Source organism: Morone saxatilis, unplaced genomic scaffold (genome assembly GCF_004916995.1).
Source record: "Morone saxatilis isolate NCDOM2014 unplaced genomic scaffold, NCSU_SB_2.0 Contig14, whole genome shotgun sequence".
NCBI classification, from domain to species: domain Eukaryota; kingdom Metazoa; phylum Chordata; class Actinopteri; family Moronidae; genus Morone; species Morone saxatilis.
Genome location: NW_023339696.1, coordinates 9,070,128 through 9,090,000, shown reverse-complemented (window position 1 = coordinate 9,090,000; position 19,873 = coordinate 9,070,128). Strand labels below are relative to the sequence as shown.

General features: G+C 42.8%; 4 protein-coding genes across 4 annotated transcripts in view; 3 read left to right on the top strand and 1 right to left on the bottom strand.

The window, feature by feature from the left end:
• gcat (glycine C-acetyltransferase) overlaps positions 1–4,101 on the top strand; it is a 6,337-nt gene extending 2,236 nt beyond the window's left edge. The window contains exons 5-9 of the mRNA XM_035655287.1: positions 34–188; positions 578–660; positions 1,351–1,522; positions 2,192–2,313; positions 3,132–4,101. Of these exons, the coding sequence (XP_035511180.1) occupies positions 34–188; positions 578–660; positions 1,351–1,522; positions 2,192–2,313; positions 3,132–3,283 (684 nt within the window). The 3' untranslated portion in view covers positions 3,284–4,101. The remainder of the gene's footprint in view (positions 1–33; positions 189–577; positions 661–1,350; positions 1,523–2,191; positions 2,314–3,131) is intronic.
• Positions 4,102–4,710: 609 nt separating this feature from the next.
• On the top strand, positions 4,711–9,948 carry mcm5 (minichromosome maintenance complex component 5). Its single transcript, XM_035655777.1, has 16 exons — positions 4,711–5,002; positions 5,928–6,054; positions 6,194–6,322; positions 6,412–6,584; positions 6,690–6,845; positions 6,958–7,127; positions 7,236–7,407; positions 7,500–7,611; positions 7,727–7,870; positions 7,957–8,022; positions 8,117–8,293; positions 8,403–8,515; positions 8,624–8,752; positions 8,869–9,011; positions 9,204–9,331; positions 9,586–9,948. The coding sequence occupies exons 1-16, from the start codon at positions 4,830–4,832 to the stop codon at positions 9,685–9,687; spliced, it is 2,214 nt and encodes a 737-aa protein (XP_035511670.1). The 5' UTR covers positions 4,711–4,829; the 3' UTR covers positions 9,688–9,948.
• Positions 9,949–10,013: 65 nt separating this feature from the next.
• hmox1a (heme oxygenase 1a) lies at positions 10,014–11,714 on the bottom strand. Its single transcript, XM_035655778.1, has 6 exons — positions 11,639–11,714; positions 11,505–11,560; positions 11,247–11,358; positions 10,920–11,135; positions 10,565–10,837; positions 10,014–10,385 (listed from the first exon to the last, which is right to left on the bottom strand). Exons 2-6 carry the CDS (start codon positions 11,552–11,554, stop codon positions 10,218–10,220), a joined length of 819 nt encoding a protein of 272 aa, XP_035511671.1. The 5' UTR covers positions 11,555–11,560; positions 11,639–11,714; the 3' UTR covers positions 10,014–10,217.
• A 1,647-nt stretch (positions 11,715–13,361) lies between these two features.
• foxred2 (FAD-dependent oxidoreductase domain containing 2) lies at positions 13,362–19,850 on the top strand. Its single transcript, XM_035655299.1, has 10 exons — positions 13,362–13,500; positions 14,540–14,775; positions 14,876–15,181; positions 15,267–15,518; positions 15,999–16,316; positions 16,415–16,581; positions 16,853–17,018; positions 17,699–17,925; positions 18,044–18,214; positions 18,931–19,850. The coding sequence occupies exons 2-10, from the start codon at positions 14,561–14,563 to the stop codon at positions 19,161–19,163; spliced, it is 2,055 nt and encodes a 684-aa protein (XP_035511192.1). The 5' UTR covers positions 13,362–13,500; positions 14,540–14,560; the 3' UTR covers positions 19,164–19,850.
• The last annotated feature ends 23 nt before the right edge of the window (positions 19,851–19,873 follow it).

Below are 19,873 nucleotides of genomic sequence, written 5' to 3'. Positions count from 1 at the left end.
GAGATCATCAGGACTCTGTTTTGTCCTCCTCAGTCATCACGTATGCGCCTGATAGTGACGGATGGAGTCTTCTCTATGGATGGAGACGTGGCTCCCCTAACAGGAATCTGTGACCTTGCTGAGCAGTATGGAGCCATGGTGTTTATCGATGAATGCCACGCCACCGGCTTCCTGGGACCCCGGGGCAGGTGGGTAAGATTCCGATTAACCCAACAATGCAAAAGAGACATTTCTCCTTTGTCTTTTTTTTTTAATGCTGTTTTATTTAAGTTCGTTAATGACTCAAGACATCATGTATAAGTTCAATCTTTTTGTTCTCAAAATAACGACCCTAACCCCATAATTAAATAAAGACGTATGCTTGTTTGCTTGTTTTATTTGTGATTACAACAACTTTCAAATTATTGAAACAGCATTAAAAAGGTCATGCCCAGTGAAAATGAGTTGCCATCTGCAACAGTTGTAACAGTGTGTTGATATGACCAGTAGGTGTCACCAAAGTAAAAAGTCGTAAGCATAGGGGCTTACTGTCATTATGAGGGGATAAACTAATGGTTCTACTCTCTGTGATTTACAGAGGGACAGACGAGCTCCTGGGAGTGATGGACAGAGTTCACATTGTTAACTCCACCCTGGGGAAAGCACTGGGAGGAGCAGCTGGTATGTCTCCATCTGACCTACAGTGTGACCTTGATCACATATACATATGTACATATATACCATATAGCTTTAAAGCTGCATTGATTATTCTACTACAAGACAGAAAACACAATATCTTCACTACCGAGTGGCTAGTGACGATCTGCCGTCTGGTGCTGGGCAGGTAGCGCACAGTGGGTTTATCAGCTGAAAATGAGGTTAACAGAACTTGAATTTGATGGCAAACCAAAGCAATGAGATACGAGAGACTAAAATACTCCATGTGTCTGACGGGTGGCAGAGTGGAGTTACAATTCTCTGTTGTTTTCTTGCTATGAGCAATGCTTTTCTCATTATACACAGTCATTTGATTCATTGTTATTATAAAAAATATTAAAGAGTGCAAAGTAAGATGAAAATATTGATACCAGTCTTATGTCTGTCCTTTAGATATAAGGCTATAACCAAAAGATGCTTAGCATAGCTTAGCACAAAGACTGGAAACTGGAAGCATAGCTAGCCTGGCTCGGTCCAAAGGTAAAAAAATCTGCCTACCAGCACCTCTAAAGCTTACTAACTAACGTCCAAAGACAAGTGGATTTACCAAAATGTCTACCGTGGAACTATTCAGTGCTATTATGGTACTACTACACAGTATGTAACTGTTCCATGCCAAATCAGTCTCCCTTTCATATAAATGTTTTCTTTCAGGTGGCTACACAGTCGGCCCTAAGCCTCTCATTGACCTGCTGAGGCAGCGCTCACGGCCGTACCTGTTCTCCAACTCCCTGCCCCCTCCTGTGGTGGGCTGTGCCACCCGGGCTGTGGAGCTGCTGCTCGCCTCCAGTGAGATTGCACAGAGTATGACAGCCAAAACCATGAGGTGCGTTTTCTTCTAAGGGAGGGGTGAGGGTTATCTGCCTGTGTGATTTCATTGAAAACCTGCAAGTGTCAGTTAGCAGGCTTCTTGTTTATAGCCAGCGCTGACTGTTCTTTACACACGTAGGCCTGAAATATAATCACACACACACACACAGGGCTTATAGACAAGCAAATTGGGAGATGGAAAAAGTGATAGATGCAACGTAGCGTACATTCTCATACTCCATGGAATCAAGGGTCCTACTGACTGGCTTACTGCCTATCAAGGTCTTTATCTTGTTCTTGACAGCAAACCATTTGTCTCAGGAGCAGGGTTGTTAAATAGGCGTCTCCCATCTTGTTTTTTTGACCTTGTTCAGTAACGCCCTCATGCTGCCTTCTGGCCATATTATGCAGTTGCTACACCGTAGATAAAGCACACGTATTTAATCACATGTTTATCAATTGTACCCAAGGAACACGCACACAAGTTACTGCCTCATGTGTTTATGTATACTGTGACAGAGCGCATTTACCTATACTTGGAGTTATCCCTGTTTAGCTGTTCCAAAACATCCACTGTTCAGGCTTGCTCACACACAAAAGAACAATGCGATTGGTGCGTTGTTTAGTTACACAGCCATCCTCCTGTAATTGTCACTGTAATATTTCTCTTATGACGCCCTTTCAGGTTCAGGAACAGGATGACGCAGGCCGGCTTCACCATTGCAGGCTCAGCCCACCCCATCTGTCCTGTGATGCTGGGCGATGCGCGGCTGGCCTCTCTGATGGCCGATGACATGTTGAAGCTAGGTGAGACGGCAGTGAAATCCGGATCCACTGGGCTGAGAACACCTGAACCTGTCTCATTTTAAAAATACATTATAAAATGTGTCCCCATTTACACCTGGCCCTTAAATTCAGCTTTACTCTGCATTGTGTCCTGATGTGACTGAAACACACTGCATTTAGACTTGGTAGTAAGATGTGTGTCTGGTTAGCCAGTGAGTTAGTTAGATAAATGATTGGAACAGGTGATAGTGGTGAATAGACATTTAAAGTAGTTAGCTAAAAATAATGCATAAATGGCTGAAATATAGTTTATATATAGTCTGTGGTCCAGCCAAGCATGTCTCCTGTGCTTGTGTTTGTGAAGTCGCTTTCTCTTTTAGTTTGATCCTGAATGGTTTTGTGAGACATGCATCAGAGGAGAGTCAGTTGTTATATGATGCTTGGGTGCAGCTGTACCAGATATAGTTTCTAGTATAATCCTTCCTGAGTTGAGCTTTTGGCCATAAATCCAAACACATTTTTGATTAGTCTTCAGTGCATTTCCAACTGCATTATGTTTATTACTAGATATAGACCTATTAAACATACTCTTAAAAAGTGAATCATGTTTGCCACTAGAGGTTACAAACTATAACAGTAGAGATCTATTTCCCATAACAGGTAATACAGCAATTATTGGTAAAATGATGTTTGAATTAGATATCAACCACTAGAGAGAGACTACATTACAATAAATGACTGAAACATCAGTGTTAGACTTGAGAACAGCTGATGAACCATCTTGGCTACCGTAGAAAATGTTGCTTCAAGCTCTGCTGACGCGTCTCTTCCCTCCTCAGGAGTGTATGTGATTGGATTCTCCTACCCAGTCGTACCGAAGGGCAAAGCCAGAATCCGCGTTCAGATATCAGCCGCCCACACCGACGAGGACATCGATCACTGTGTCGACGCTTTCATCCAGACGGGCAGGAAGCACGGAGTCATCTCCTGAATAGGACAAACAATCAGGAATGAGAAAGATTCAGTAACCGGGACGAGTTACCGAACAGCACCGAACCGCCTGCTCTTACAGATCATGCTGCCTGTTACCTACGAGACCTACGAGTCACACTGATGGAAATATTAGTTACATTTGTAGGTCAACAGAGGTTAATGTTATTTTTGTGTTTGCTTAGCTGAATAAAGCACTTTTGCTAACATGTGGAGGTGTTTGTATTTGGAGAAAAAGGGCTGTTAAACACACATTTAAAAGGGAGAAAATCTTTCTATCAAATATGAATTCTTGATAGTTTTTTAGGTTTGTTATTTCATCAACAGATTTTGATTTTAATGATTGTGAGGATAGTCCCAGCTTAATAATGCAACTAGTCATATAACCTTGCATTATCAGCCTTTATTAGAATCAACTAATAACTCATCAATCAAAACCAGTGAGAACTGACACTCTGCTGATGTTTACTAGTTCATTTGAATTAAAATTTTAAATGTATTTATTTGATAGGGATAATGCAGTTTAGAATAGTTCCAATACAGGTGTTTATAGATTTTGCTCATTTGTCCCTAGTTGGGCTTTTAGAATGATTGTGATGATTTTTAGGAGTGAAGTGAAATGCTTATGTTCTCATCCCCAACATTTATGGACTTTAATGATGTTTAAGCAACCAAAGATCATATGCTGTCTCTCAACTCATGCTCTCCTCAGTAGGAGAGCTGCTTTGCCTTTTTCTCCCCCCAAGAGATGGAACAGCACATTTGTAAAATATATATATAAGTGAATGTAAAATATTAAAGTCCCCCTTCACTCAGAAATATGTTCTGCTTCTGGTTTCTTCACCTGATTGAGTTTCACTGTGCAAAATGACGTATGTGCAGGTTTTGAATCCAGAAGTTTGTTGTCACATTTTTGTGCTCACCTTAAATCTGAGTTTATCACCTGCGCCTACAGACATTACAACTAGTTTGGAAGCAAATCATGGCCCAATATATGAAACTTAGTGTGACATGAAGATATAAAACCTCCAGTGTGCATATACTGAGAACGACCTTTGACATGTCATATCTATTGGTTAAACTTTTGTTATGAAGAATATTAGCACATTCACAGATTTAGGATTTGTGTAGTGGAGAGAAGGTAAATATAAACAAGGTAGTGTGTTTAATTCAGCTATGATCGCACTGAGGACTTTAATCTAACGCTGTTCATTCTTCTTCTCTGTGGCACACTGCTGCTCACACTTCCGCTCCTCCTCCTCCTCTTGTCTTTTTCGCGCCATTCCTGCTCACAAACTCCGCCTTCACATCTAAGACACGCCCCCCGGCGGAGTCGTCGTGACCAATGGCAACGAGCGATTATTGCTTCCAGCCAATCAGAGGACACGAGAGGGGCGTGGCGACAAGCGACTCGCGGGAAACCGACAGGAAGGAGTTCAGTTTTTGCCGCGAAACGGATCCTCCGAGCAGCTTTGTCTCCGGCAGTGTACGTCCATCGTGTTTGTGTCTTTTAACTGAGAGAAACTAGTCCACCGACCTGGTTCAACATGTCTGGCTTTGACGACCCGGGAGTGTACTACAGTGACAACTTCGGAGGGGGAGAGGGACCCGGCGGGGATGAAGGCGGACTGAAGAGGGTCCAGATCAAGAAACGGTTCCGTGAGTTCCTCCGGCAGTTCAGAGTGGGCACCGACCGAACCGGGTTCACATATAAATACAGGTGAGTTTATACACACACTAAAAAAGAGGATGGATGTTTTTAAAAGGGAGTGCAAGTGTGTGAATGTGTGGACCTCATGGAGCAGACATTATTAAAGGAACAGTCCACCTATTCTACATGTGCAGTTCAGCCTGTGGGTCTAAAGGGAGACATTTCAGTGATAAAATAACCCTGTTGATGGTATTCATGTAGGCTTGAAACTGAAAACATTTAGCAGACAGTCCACAGTACAGAGCAGAGGGTCTAAAAGAAGCTATAGCTTGGCACTATGGGATATGTAGGATCCAGCATTTCTGGAGCTTGAGCTGCAGCACAGAATAGGTCACATTTCTTCTTCATATACTTCTATTTTGATCATTGTTTGAGTTTATCATTGAGTCCAACAGCATTGAATCATTTCAGGTTACCTGTTAGCTAACAATCTGGGTATTAAAAGTAAGTAGTAAATAATAATTCTGTGTCTATTTTTACTATTCTTTCAGAACTTTTGTCACTTAACGTAAGCTAAAGCTACAATATATGTATTTGATCTGACTTATTTTGTTCTGGGCAAGGAAGTGCACAAGGCCAGACTAATGTTGCCAGAGCAACAGCCCATTTTCCCTCATTGGCCCCTCCGGAGAGGAAAAACATTAATAATTTAATAATAATTTTTGCTGTTGTGAGTGCATAAATACAAGTAACCCATGATTGCTAGGTAGTTAAACCCAATTAAATCACCATATCATTCAAACTATTATATCATCCTATTAGTTTTTGACACACAGAAATCTGGCTAAACATGCCCTGTGCCTCTGTCATGTGACACTAAAGCATCCTCTCCCCTTTTTCAGGCCCTCAGAATGTCTGTGCACGTCCCTGCTTCTTAGGGTATGAGAACATTGTTCGTTTTTTAGTTTTTTAATGTTTTTATTTTGTTAATCAGAGATGAGCTCAAGAGACACTACACCATGGGGGAGTACTGGGTGGACGTGGAGATGGAGGACCTTGCCAGCTTTGACGAGGACCTGTCGGACTGTCTCTACAAGCTGCCTACTGAGAACCTGCCGCTGGTGAGACTAAAACGAACGTTCAGCGTGAAACATTGCTTACTTCAAGTTGTCTGACCCCTTCACAAAAGTCTCAAACTTAAATTCACACCGCTGTTGCCTTGTTTACCCCGATGACTTACAATTTTGGTCTAATTTACAGCTGGAGGAAGCTGCGAAGGAGGTCGCCGATGAAGTGACCCGTCCCCGGCCTGTAGGGGAGGAGACGGTCCAGGATATCCAGGTCATGGTGAAGAGTGACGCGCATCACGCTTCAATACGCGGCCTCAAGGTACCTACACGCCCATTCCGTAACGCTCGTATTCCCATCGTTACCATCGACCGCTTGATCTCATCTTGTCCTTCCTCTCCCCCCTGCAGTCCGAGCAGGTGTCTCGTCTGGTGAAGGTAAACGGCATCATCATCTCGGCCACACCGGTGAAGGCAAAGGCCACCAGGGTGTGTCTGCAGTGTCGCGGTTGCCGCTCCCTCATCAACAACATCCCCCTGCCCCCGGGCCTGCAGGGCTACGCTCTGCCACGCAAGTGCAATTCGTGAGTATCATGACTGTCTGGATCGAGGACACAATAGGAATAAATGAGCGCTTCTAAGCGTAAGGACGAAGATATCACGTGTAACGACTTCTCTTGTGTCCTCAGTGACAATACTGGAAGGGTGAAGTGTCCCGTGGATCCCTACTTCATCATCCCGGACCGCTGCATTTGTGTTGACTTCCAGACTCTCCGCCTGCAGGAATCTCCAGATGCTGTGCCTCATGGAGAGATGCCCCGCCACCTGCAGCTCTACTGTGATAGGTGAGGATCACGTTCTGAAGGAAACACATTAAATTCCTGCAGCTGTGCTTTTAAATAACTATAAAGGTGTTGGATTGTAACTGTTATCCTCCTCTTCCTCCTTCTCTCTCAGGTATCTCTGTGACCGCGTGGTCCCGGGCAACAGGGTGACCATCATGGGTATCTACTCCATCAAGAGGATGGCTGCTACAAAGACCAAAGGGAGGGAGAAAAGTGCTGGTGTGGGCATTCGTGCGTCCTACCTGCGGGTGGTTGGCATCCAGATGGACACAGAAGGGGCAGGTAAAGATGAACCTGTGCATTAAAACGCTCATGTAACTGATGTGAAGCATACGATCCTGAAAAGTTGAAGGAGTTATCATATAGGACCCCGTCTGATTTTTTTTCCAGGTCGAGGTGCTACCGGATCAGTCTCTCCACAGGAGGAGGAGGAACTGAGAGTGCTCGCTTCTACTGCTAACATCTATGACTCTCTGGCGCGCTCCGTGGCTCCCTCCATCTACGGCAGTGAAGACCTGAAGAAGGCCATCACTTGTCTGTTGTTCGGAGGTTCGAGGAAGAGGTGAGGCTGTCGGTAGTTGCGCTCCGAATCTGCAGTTTAGTGTAAATCCTCCTAACGCGTGTAGTAATGCTTTTGTCTCCTGTCCCTTTTAGGCTGCCTGACGGTCTCACTCGTAGGGGAGACATCAACCTGCTGATGCTGGGAGATCCTGGTACAGCCAAGTCTCAGCTGCTCAAGTTTGTGGAGAGATGCTCACCTATTGGGGTAGTTATCCACTGTGGAGTGTTTTTATATTCGCATAAAGCAGACCTCAGTGTGAGCTGTCGTGCTATGATGTAGATTCACCCTCTGATGCTGAGCCTTCGTTGTGTGCCGTCAGGTTTACACATCCGGTAAGGGCAGCAGTGCAGCCGGTCTGACCGCCTCCGTGCTGAGGGACCCCAACACCCGTGGATTTATCATGGAAGGCGGCGCCATGGTGCTGGCCGACGGCGGAGTTGTGTGCATCGACGAGTTTGACAAGGTAAATCGATTTTTTTGTAGTTTTTATTTTATGTTTAACTTTATTTGTGTCCTGGGATTAAAGACAAAACTGCTTTTGTTGTTCAGATGAGAGAGGATGACAGAGTGGCCATCCACGAGGCCATGGAGCAACAGACCATCTCCATCGCCAAGGTATGCCCCTGTTTGTGTATTCTTTAAAAAAAATAAAAAGTCCTTACTGTACGGAGTGGCAAACAGCGCAAACTAACGTCTCGACTCCTCGCAGGCCGGAATCACCACCACCCTGAACTCTCGCTGCTCGGTGCTGGCTGCAGCCAACTCTGTGTTTGGTCGCTGGGACGACACAAAGGGGGAGGACAACATTGACTTCATGCCCACCATCTTGTCCCGTTTTGACATGATCTTCATCATCAAAGATCACCACGACCAGCAGAGGGACATGGTAAGGAGGCGCATGTATGACTCACGCATTTGACTGGAAATCTGCTGCTTTTAAATCCGCGAAAGCAGCACGAACACGAATGCTGAATGTAATACTTGTCTGTCTGCAGACGCTGGCTCGTCACGTGATGAACGTTCACCTGAGTGCTCAGACACAGACGGAGGGTGTTGAGGGCGAGATTCCACTGAACACCTTCAAGAAATACATTGCCTATGCCAGAACGTGAGTCAGTCTACATTTGTATGCTGATAAAACAAAAACATGGCATTTTCTTTCACTCATAGTTTGGTTACTTTGTGCTCATTATCTGATCTAAATGTTTGCACACAGTAAATGTGGCCCCCGGCTCTCTGCTGCAGCTGCCGAGAAGCTCAAAAACAGATATGTGGTGATGAGGAGCGGAGCGCGAGAGCATGAAAGAGAGACAGACAAAAGACCGTCCATCCCCATCACTGTCAGGTATTTTTCTACGCTGTCTTCCACGTCTACACATCGCTGATGAACACCTATCTTTTACTCCACCTTTTGATTCTTGCATGTCCTTTTTAAGTCATTTTATGTTTCTGCGTTCCCAGGCAGCTGGAGGCCGTTGTGCGTATCGCAGAGTCCCTGGCCAAGATGAAGCTGCAGGCTGTGGCTGGAGAGGAAGAGATTGACGAGGCCCTCAGACTCTTCCAGGTTTCCACACTGGACGCCGCAATGTCTGGCAGCCTCTCAGGTGTGTTGTGTAGTCCTTGTGACTGTAGCCATCATGAATTTATTTTATTTGAACAGACAGACATCTATGGTATTTGACTTACTGTAGTTAGAGTAGTTTTAATATCTACCTATATATACCAGTGAAGCATTTCTTTTACCTGGACTGAATTCATTTCATGTTAACATCTCTCCAACCACATTTTGTTCCTAGGAGTGGAGGGCTTCACTTCTGTGGAGGACCAGGAAATGATCTCGCGTGTTGAGAAGCAGCTGAAGAGGCGCTTTGCTATCGGCTCCCAGGTGTCCGAGCACAGCATCGTCCAAGACTTCACCAAACAGGTCAGTCGGACAAAATCAGGAAGTTGGAAAAGGGCACTTAAAGTAAATAAAAACACAGTTCTTCTTTATACAATGGAACAAATCCTGTGTTTAAGTCTTTTACACTTAGACTTCTACATTTACCACTAAATGGGCAGGTTTGTTCCTATTTAAGTGTAACACAGTCTTGTAACACAGAAAAAACGTGTAAAGCAAAAGTGGATTAAGTTCTATGAGTAACCTCCTGTTTGTCCTCCTGTACCTCCCTTTTACAGAAGTATCCAGAGCACGCCATCTACAAAGTCCTCCACCTGATGTTGAGGAGGGGTGAACTTCAGCACCGCATGCAGAGGAAAGTGCTCTACAGAGTCAAGTAGAGCGAACTGCTCTAATACATATCCATATTATTGTTGATGTAAATAGTTTTGGTCTGCCTGTTTTGTGCTACTCTGTATTTGCCAGTGGACATCTTTTGAATAATTTCTGATCTCAGTCATGGTGAAAACTGTATTTCAAACTGATAACATGTCAGAATTTGTATTAAAACAATGAAAAAATGTTTAGGGTGTCACTGTTACACAAAGATCTCAAGTGTCGGCATGATGTGTAAAGGATTAAAGTATTTGAAATCATTAGAACTACAGTGTTTTCTAATTCTGATGTTTTATTTAACACAAATCATAAAAAAAGAGGAACTCTGGAGACAGTTTTCACAGTGTAGGATTGTTTAATAAAGCTCATACAAATGACAAGTTAAGAAAATCACTTTCAGCTGTGATTAAATTTTTTATATATCTAGATATAGATATATATCTGACACACAAATTTCAGTCTTGCTTCCATTTGATGTGTTAGTTGATCAGTAAAGTGCTGTAAGTGCGCATCAACTACAAGTGCTGGTTAAAGCCTACAAGGCATAGAGTCCCATTCCGATGGTGGTCAGTGCGACGCATAATCCCACGGTGATCTGCATGATGGGTGAAGATGGGAACATGGAAGTTTTGACAGCGTTGCCCTCTGATTGATGCACTGTTTCTGTTGTGACACTCAACATTTTCTGCAAGTCATCAAAAACCTGACGGGGGAGAAATCATAAAAATAAGTAATTTGCTATTGCAGCATGTTTTTAGACACATTCACTTCCTCTTTTCAATAGTTGCCGTGTGACTTAAAGCTGCTCCTGAAGCCATTATTGCTCACTGGCGTCACATTGTCAGTCTAGTAAATCTGCTCTTTTAATCCCTCTTTTCTCACCTGGATGTTGTGCTCGAAGGCGGCGACGGCCTCCTCCAGCATGGCCGCCTTCTGCTGCTCTGTCAGCTCGATGCTGTTCATCCGGCTCCTGTACAGCTGCTTGAAGCGGTTGGGGCTGGTCACGCCGGGGAAGGAGAAAAACGCAAGCCCATCTTTGCTGCTCAGCCCAAGAGATTTCTGGGTAATTTTCCCCAGCACTTGACCTCCTGACAGATCACCAAGGTAACGGGTGTAGGCGTGGGCCACCAACAGCTCTGGGCTCTCTTTGCCAATCTGAAACATTTAGTGAAATATCAGCTGTAACTTCAGGTCAGGCTTACCCTGAATTAACTCGACGTCTAAACTCTCCACTCACCTTTCGTAGTCTTTGCTGGTATCTGTGTGTGGCTGCGGGTACGATCACCCTCTTCCTCCAGTCTTTGCCGAAGAAGTGCTCCAGGTCTCTTTCGAGAGATTCCACACGGGCAAGTTCCTGAGGGAAGTATATTGGTGCAACAGCTGGATGGGAGGAATTTCTGTCCATCTCCTCTTCTAGTGCCATGTAGATCTCGTAGAGGGAACACAACAGGACCTGATGGAAGCACAAATAATTACTTTTCAGGACAATTCAAACATAAATAGAGCAATAAGTGTTGTGGCTTCTTTCATATAGCCCAGAGATGTGTTAGCGTGTAGACTTTACCTTGTACTGTGGCAGGGTGATCTGTCCTTTCTGGTAACTCAGCATCAGCTGTGTGTTTTCAGCTCTGACGTGACTGTCCTTAGTGGCTGCTTTAATCTGCTCTGATAAGTCACTGGCGGAAGGTGGAGAACACAAAAATTACACAACTAATCAGAAGAAAGCTTAAAAGCATAAAATCTTATCCTGAAACAACATTTCTGTGTAAAAAAAAGCAGTTTTAAGACCATTTGAAAGCATCACAAAGATGAACTGTCATACCTGCCGACTTCTCCTGCATCATTCTTCCTGGCACTCTTCATGGTCTCCATCTCAGACTGTAACAAATGATTGATTTGGTTTAATTAAATACATTTAATACAAAAAAACTGTATGTAAAAATGTCTATCACACACCTGTAATAAGCTGAAGTCTTCTTTATGCTGGCCGGTCCTCTGACAGTTGTCACCTCCTCTGAGTTCACGATCGGCTGTGTCCTCTCAGCTCTGTCCTGCCTCTTTTATACAGCGGAGGGTGCTTAGATGGGAAGTGAGAGTTCTGAGTCACATTACTCAAACTGCTGAGGCTTAACATGACAAAGCAAACATGTGACTATGGTGGAAAAAACTGAAAACATGATATGGCAAAAATCAAAAGCTCCAAAACAGCCAAGGTCTTGGACTCACTCACTCTGTCTTAGTGGTGAAATTTAACTAAGTACCTACAGTACTTTCTCCTACTTGACTATTTTCATTTTATACTATGTCACATAGGGAAATATTGAATTAGTCCACTACATTTATTTGACACTTATAGTTAGTTTTCAGAGTTTACAAGCAAAACATATGATCTTATAATATGACGCAGAGCTGAAAGTACCTAAAATTGTCTCTGCATGGACAGATTACTACAATAAAATTCTATTGTTTACATGTACTAATCAGTATTATAATGTAAATGTGTTAAAAACAGAGAGCTAAGAACCAGCCTGCATGAGGAATACTTTTGATACTCTAAGTACATTTAGCTGATGAGCCCTGTTTGAGCCTGTTTTTTCCACTTTTTTTAAGTTCAATACTTCTACCACTGCTGAGAATACAAGAGATACACCGCACATAAAGTCAATACTTTGTTTCCTCCATTCACAGTGACTGCAGATGAAATTGACAGAAAATGTTCATGTAAAAGGTCCAAAGAGATACATTCAAACAGGCCTCTTGACATTTTTTCTTCAAACATACCACCGAGGAGGAAGGGCCTATGTTTTCGGCAGAGACCACTTAATAGAAGGTTTTTGTGTTCAACCAAATAATTATGTTTGTCTCAACTGGATATGGTTAAACAAAAACCTTATTTAAGCAATTGGATAGAAGGATCTTCCAGGCTCTGGCACATTTTGAGGTGAGTAAAAGGTCTTTATCAGCAAGAAATGAGCAAAGACTGACATCAGGTATAAAGAAAATACAGATGGATTTGTTTGAATGGTTTAAGCAAATTAAAGCCTCCCCCTCTTCTTCAAAATGTTTCTCTTCTTGTTCCTGCAGTGTGATATTTGAGCTTCACCGTGCAGAATGATGTACATATTTTCACATTCATCTGCTGAAGGAGGAACGTTTCTCTGTGCTCACCTTGATACTGAGTTCAAAGATGTCTATGTATCAGCAGGATAGTAGGAACTAGAGAAACCAATTGTGTTCCAGTATGCGACTTACATTTAAGTGTGTTGTGAAAACTTGAAGCCTCCAGTGCACAAAATGGATCTTTCATTGAAGTAGGAAGTAGTTCAAAAGCAATCAAAGTCATGTCATTTTAATGGCAAAGTGTACTTCCATTTTAATTTGTGTTTACATTTTTTGGGGGGGATGCATGTCTAATCACTAATTATTATTAATATATTGTATTTTTCCATAAATCTGGAATACATCCCAAGAGTCTTTAAGTTTAAGTAAACTAAATTCATACACAATCCTCACAATTTGAGCCATCTTTCATCCTTCAGTGGCTTTTCTCTATTTTATTCTATTATTCTATTCTACTCTACCATATTCTATGGTATTTTCTAATCACCGCCCCTTATGCAAGCAGCCCTCCATTGGTTTTTGTTATCCAAAGGGGGAAGTGGGTTGTGCTAGTGGATTTTCCGAGGGGAGTACACACACATACACACACACACATAACACGCTTTAAAATGCTAAGTAGTAAACATGTAGCAATCTCGACAGCTTTGCTACATGCTGAGCCACAGATGTTGCGCGGGAGGGATCGACTGATATAAAAGGTAACGTAGATCTACACGTTCATGAATGTCTTATAACATCTGCAGCCGCCGCATCCCCAGCACAGTGATATAACATCGGCTGGAGAGTTCATGGAGAGCCGGAGGGGGGTTTATCCTGAGCCTGCTGCCGTCTCTTACCACGTCGACACATATTTTAAAGTCGATCATCTATCCGGTTATGTGCCTGTCTGCTTTGACGCTATGATCTTTTTATGCTGAATGTGTATAAGCTCCAGAGGATCGAGCCACAGGATGCAGTCAGTGTTGCCAGTTGCCTAACCATGGCCCAAATACCCATGCAGGCTGAAAGTGAAGCAAAACATTTTTGAATGTTTCAGACAATTTAAAAAGTTGTTTTAGGATTAAATGCAGATTTATTCTCACCATAATAACCCCAACACTACTATAAATCTGTTTTATTGGTAGAGTATGTGTACAGAAGGAATTTAACTCTGGCTCTAAGTTGCTCTTACACACAGTTCCATTAACAGTTTTCAGGAATATAGATAGAAATAGACATATACAGCTAAAAAAACAATGACAACAAAGCTGAACAAAGACAGTTTAAATATAAACATTTAGCTATAATGTGCATGCAAGTTGGTTAAAAATGTGTATGTAAATACATGTAAATAGTCTAAAAGAAAGCATAAATGAACAACCGCATGCAATGTCTATATGAAAGTCAAATGTGTCTGTAAATATCAAACAAAACTATGAGAGGCGTGATTTATATCTAATAATGATGATGATGACATACACAACAAAATCATTGTGTATTTAAACTATAAAATATATCATTTATAAATTGTAGGTATAATGGATGTTATGGGATATAAGCAGATTACATTTTATTTTTTAGGCTGTATAGGTTCCCAAATCGTATGTCTTAGCAGCAAGATGTTAAAACAATACCCACACAGATTTTATGTTACTACAGTATGCTATATGTTTAATGGATTCTATGTATTATTATTATTTATTATGTTGTCACATCATTACTCACACACTTCTGACTCTTCCTCTTCTCTTCTTACAGCACTTCTGTCTCCAGCAGGTTATGGATTCGAGCCTTCCTTGTTACATCCTTTTCATCTTGATTGGCTGTGTCAAATGCTCTTTTGATAACCACCACCACAATGGCACCCGCCGCTATGATTACTGTGTGCTCGGAGCTGGGCCTTCAGGACTGCAGATGGGATATTTCCTTTCCAAGGCTAAAAGAGACTACATCATCTTGGAGAGGAACTCAGGGCCGGGCAGCTTCTTTAACAAGTAGGAAACTATGTGACACACGAAATGGCATAAGAAAATTGCACTTATTTATCCCCCCCCGAATCATCTTTGCCTCCTCTGCTCTGCTTTGCGTGTCAAGGTATCCCAGGCACCGGAAGCTCATCAGCATCAACAAGATCCACACAGGAAGGCAGAACCGAGAGTTCAACCTGCGCCACGACTGGAACTCGCTGCTGAGCGATAAAGCTGACCTCCTGTTCAAGAGAGTGAGCAGTGAGTTCTACCCACCGGCTGATGCCTTCCCACTCTATCTGTCCATGTTTGTGAAGGAGCTTGGGCTGAGGGTCCGGTATGGTGTGGACATCGGCAGGGTCAGGGCGGTGCTGTCGGCCACTGGCAGGAGCTACATCCTGACCGATCAGCACATGTCGGACTACCTGTGCAGGTATTTTGCCTCACACTGACCCTGAGATGTTAATTTCTCATTTGTTTGGATTGTGGATTGCATCGCGTTGTCCTCTCTCCCTCAGTGTTCTTCTGGTAGCCACGGGTTTGTGGGTTCCTCAGAAGGTAGAGTTTGTCGGTTCTGACCTGGTTGAGGGCTATGAGTCCATCTCCACTAACCCCGAGGACTACAAGGACCAGGCTGTGCTTATCCTGGGGAAGGGCAACTCTGCTTTTGAAACGGCCCAGAGCATCTTGGGAAGCGCCAGCCGGGTGCACATGCTCAGTTCCAGTCCTGTTCGACTGGCTTGGCAAACACATTATGTTGGAGATCTCAGGTAAAGATCTGGTGATTTCTTCCCTCTTTTTTTCTCTCTTTATGATTTCATCGACTTGTTCAGTGGTCCCCAACCTTTATTGTTTTTAGATGTTGCTCCACAGCCTTATTACCTCAAGCTCTCCTTCATCAACACCATCAGTCATGTTCTTATGCATTCATTTAAACTTTAATGATTTTAAACTAGTTTTTATTACACTATTGATTGCAATAAACATTATTTTATTCTTTTTATTGAATTGCCCGTTGTGGCAAAGGTGGATGTTTGAGCTGTTTATCCATTACTTTTAGCTAATTAACCATTTATCCAAAGCATTTAGCTAATTATTTTAGCTATTTATCCATAATACTTTGAGCCATTTATTCAAGAATTTCTAAATGTTTGAGCTAACTGTTAGCTACCTGTTTAGACAAGCATTGTCAGCAGCATTGGAGCTATCAGCACTATTAACATAATCTGCTACTGTTTTTTGTTTTTCAGAGCTGTGAATAATGAGCTAATAGACACGTACCAGCTGAAGTCCCTTGACGGGTTGGTGGAGGCACGTCTGGAGAAAATAGTTATCGCTCGACGAAAGGAGCAAAGCAGGAGGAGATCAGGTGGAAAGAAGAAAGAGAAGAAGGTACAGTTGTACCTGACATTAAATAAGTACATACAACACAAGGAAGAGAAGAACAGCTCTGACGTGACAGGAGAAGAACTGCCAGGGTATCACATTGACAATTTCTCCATGCGAAAGCCCTACGACCGTGTGATTCGATGCCTTGGATTCCGATTCAACTTCAGCATATTTGACAGGTATCGATTTAACATTGGCTCGTCGGGTTGTGTCAGTATCTGTGCATTAATGACAAGCTGTTTTATAATGTTAACATTTCTTATAAAAATCTCCCTAGCTCTACCTGCCCACCCAACAGTGAAAAGGCAAAAGGGAGGTTGCCGGGGGTGACCGCCTGGTATGAAGGGAAGAACACCCCTGGCTTGTTTGTGCTGGGAACCGCTGCCCACTCCAGAGACTACCGCTCATCTGCTGGCGGCTTCATCCACGGATTCCGTTACACAGGTGAAAGTTTAACCAATGATTGTTATTTGTGCTCGTGCTCATTTGCTCATAGCATCCTTTCACATCTGGGTCTACATGGTCTGATTCCAACTGCAGGCGTGTAGTTGATATACACAAATGTGGAGTATGAACACTGAGCTTCATGGGTCGCAGTTGGAATGCAGACAAATTGGACTTTGACAGCCGTGCATTTAAGTAAAGCAGCCCCTTTCTGTGCCACTGTTATAATCAAGCTGATATTTGAATAACCTGTATGGATTTTCTGCCACAGCTCGAGCTGTATATCGTGTACTTGAACAACGTTACCATAGCAACCGGTGGCCATCGACAAAATTGTTGACAACACAGCTGCAGTCCTGGATTCTGAAGCGGGTCGGGGAGGCTTCTGGGCCGTACCAAATGTTTGAGGTGCTGGGGGACGTTATAGTTCTTAGAGGGTAAGCACACGTTATTTTGTTATCACCAGTAATAACTTGTTTTTCCCAGCTGAGCTCATTTGTTCGTCTCATTTGCCGAGTTCAGGTCATCCATCTATCCACCCTTTTTAAAGCTCCGACGCACTGCCAGGTTAGCTGGAAGATGTAATCCCTCCTACATGCCGTGGGGGGCTGCTCAGGGGTCTCCTCTCAGTTGGTCCTGTCTAGGACACCTCTGAATGGACGTGGCTACCGGCCAGGAGGCCTTCCTGGCTGCTTTTGATTAATGTGAAAAGCCGGTGGCTGGACGCCAAGACAGATAAATCCTCAGTGAGAAGTCTCGACAAAAATACATCCTTCCTCAGTATCACCTATTAAGTGTTTCATTTTCGAGAAATATATTTTACCCACATTACCTTAATGATAAGTATAAGAATTAAAATAAGAATTTGTTTTCAAATTTGTAATCTAACAAGCAATGATAGTGATTCCAGGCAATGCCAGATTATTATTACACTGGGTTATTATTCATCCTATCACTTCCTGTGTATACTCATTACATTACTCTTCATTGGTATAAAATCACCAAATTATGTTGCTGGAAATTACATTACCTGACCTTTTCACAATAAATAAAAAATACATGTAATCCCTATTATGCTCCTCATATTTTAGTCATCTCTTCTCTCCTCTGCTCTAAGCTCCCACTGTGAATATGTGGAAGAGTTTCCAGTCCAGGCCTTGCCTCAGTTCTCCTCTCTCTCGGGCCATGAGATCTCCAACCATGGACTTATAGTTCTAGTCATGCAGTACGGGAAGAAGAAGATAGACTATCTGGGGAGGAGCAGGGCTCAGACAGACTGGACCAAAGCTTGGAAATCGAACTTTCTTCACCCTGTTTTATACTACTATGACAAACTTCCTACCGGTGAGTATGAACGCTCCCACATTAAAAAGTAACTGTACTGTTAAGGTATAAAATCACTGTAGTTTGACAGGAAACAAACTTCAAATGAAAGTTAGTTTAAGTTCTTTTTTTTCCCCAGAGGAAGAAATGAAGCTCCGTCCCTATGGCTGGCCTTTACCAAGGCCCAAGGCAGTTCATCACATGGTTGAGGACTTCCTCACAGAATGGGAGAGTCCCATATCTCATATTCAGCCACTGCGGCGCTTCCTGGAGCACTGTGTGCAGACTGACCTCAGGGCCTTCTATGCGGGTAAAGTCACATCTTGCACCTGAGCTTTTCCTAGCCCCATAATGGTGCTCAGAAGAGGTCAGTCAAAATAAGTGAAAACACCTGTGTGGGTGACCATCTGGGTCTATGGGGCCTTTTAACATTTCTGTTATAGAACTCCTTGAAAATAGAAATGAAAATAAGTAATTAGCAGGACTAAGAAAAAGGCTATAAACAACAAAGTGGACCCAGAAACACAAGATCCAGAACATTTGTGCTGACTAACACGTCACATGTGCTACAATCCAATGCTACTTACAGTATCTGTGCTAAGAAATGAGACTAATAAACATTCCTATACAATGACATACACATTCCTGAGACCTCATCCACAGTGTATTAGCTGAAACCTATTTTCTCTTTGTGACTATACAAATAGGAGGTGTACTCCTGTAAATTACAGCATTAGAATGTGAACTGAATGTTTTTAATACGTCTAACTTGTTATTAACCTGAACTCCAAGGTGTTACAAACCACACCTTGTGGTGTGGGTGTCATTTTAGATATTTTAAGTAGCAGTGTGGGAAATTGCATCATAAAGGTTAACACTACTGAAACATTTAAGTTGCACTTCTAAACCACACCCCAGCAGGGGTTTTTTTGTGCCTTTGACAGCTGACGGAAATACCCGAGCGAAATGTATTGATTGTACAGCAGATGGTAGTTTGAGTCATTCCTCTTTTCTCGTGTCTTTTAGAATCATGTTTTCGCTCATCCCTCACCCACCGCAAGCCGCCGCTGTTTTGTCAGCAAGGATACTTGAAGCAGAAGGGTGTCGCTCACAGCAGTCAGCTGTGGCAGCACGTTCATGACGCTGTGCAGATGCCTACTGAGCAAGAGGCAGGCACATCAGGAGCTGACCCCGCTTTCCCCAACTACCTGGCACAAGCTGGAGCCTCCATGTCTTCAGGACTGAAACTTGACTTCTGATTGTTTTACTTAAGTGTGTTAAAGCTATGCCTATAATGCTGTTTAGGTTCCTCAGACCTGCTACCTCCAGCACCCATAGAAATTCTCTCCACAAGACCAAATATTTTGGACAGAATGCCGTCCTATAGATCAGTAGTTTGCAACCTTTTTTGGCTTTTTACCCGTTAAAATATTCTACTTGCAACACCTCGTCACCAGATGTAAATGTTACATGACACCTGACTTTTTCAACCAAAGAGTGATTTTACTTTCTTTATTTTAATAGTGTCCAAAGAAGTAATTCACAAAAAATGAGCAAAGAGTAGAGGAAAGTTTGAAAGACTAAGCATAACTCGGTGTATTCTAGCTTGTGGTAATCATCTCACGGCCCCTCAGGTTGGAAACTATTGTTTATCACTGGAGAGACACCTTGTCCCTTGAAAGCTCCCTTTATAATTATACCCCACAAAATATTTATATACGTTATAATATGCCATTTTCGTATCATGGAAATCTATATTATATGAAGCTTATATAGGTGGAGGGTGGGTGTGACAAAATGATTATGCATAATACATTTTACATGATGTTACCTAATTAAACATACATTAAAGAGGGAATACATACTGTCTTTTATTTAAATCAAACATTTTGTCACGTTTTGCAACACTGTGCGCATGCGCGGAGCAAACGTGTCCAGAACAGAACGGGCACTGATTGGCTGCCCGGTT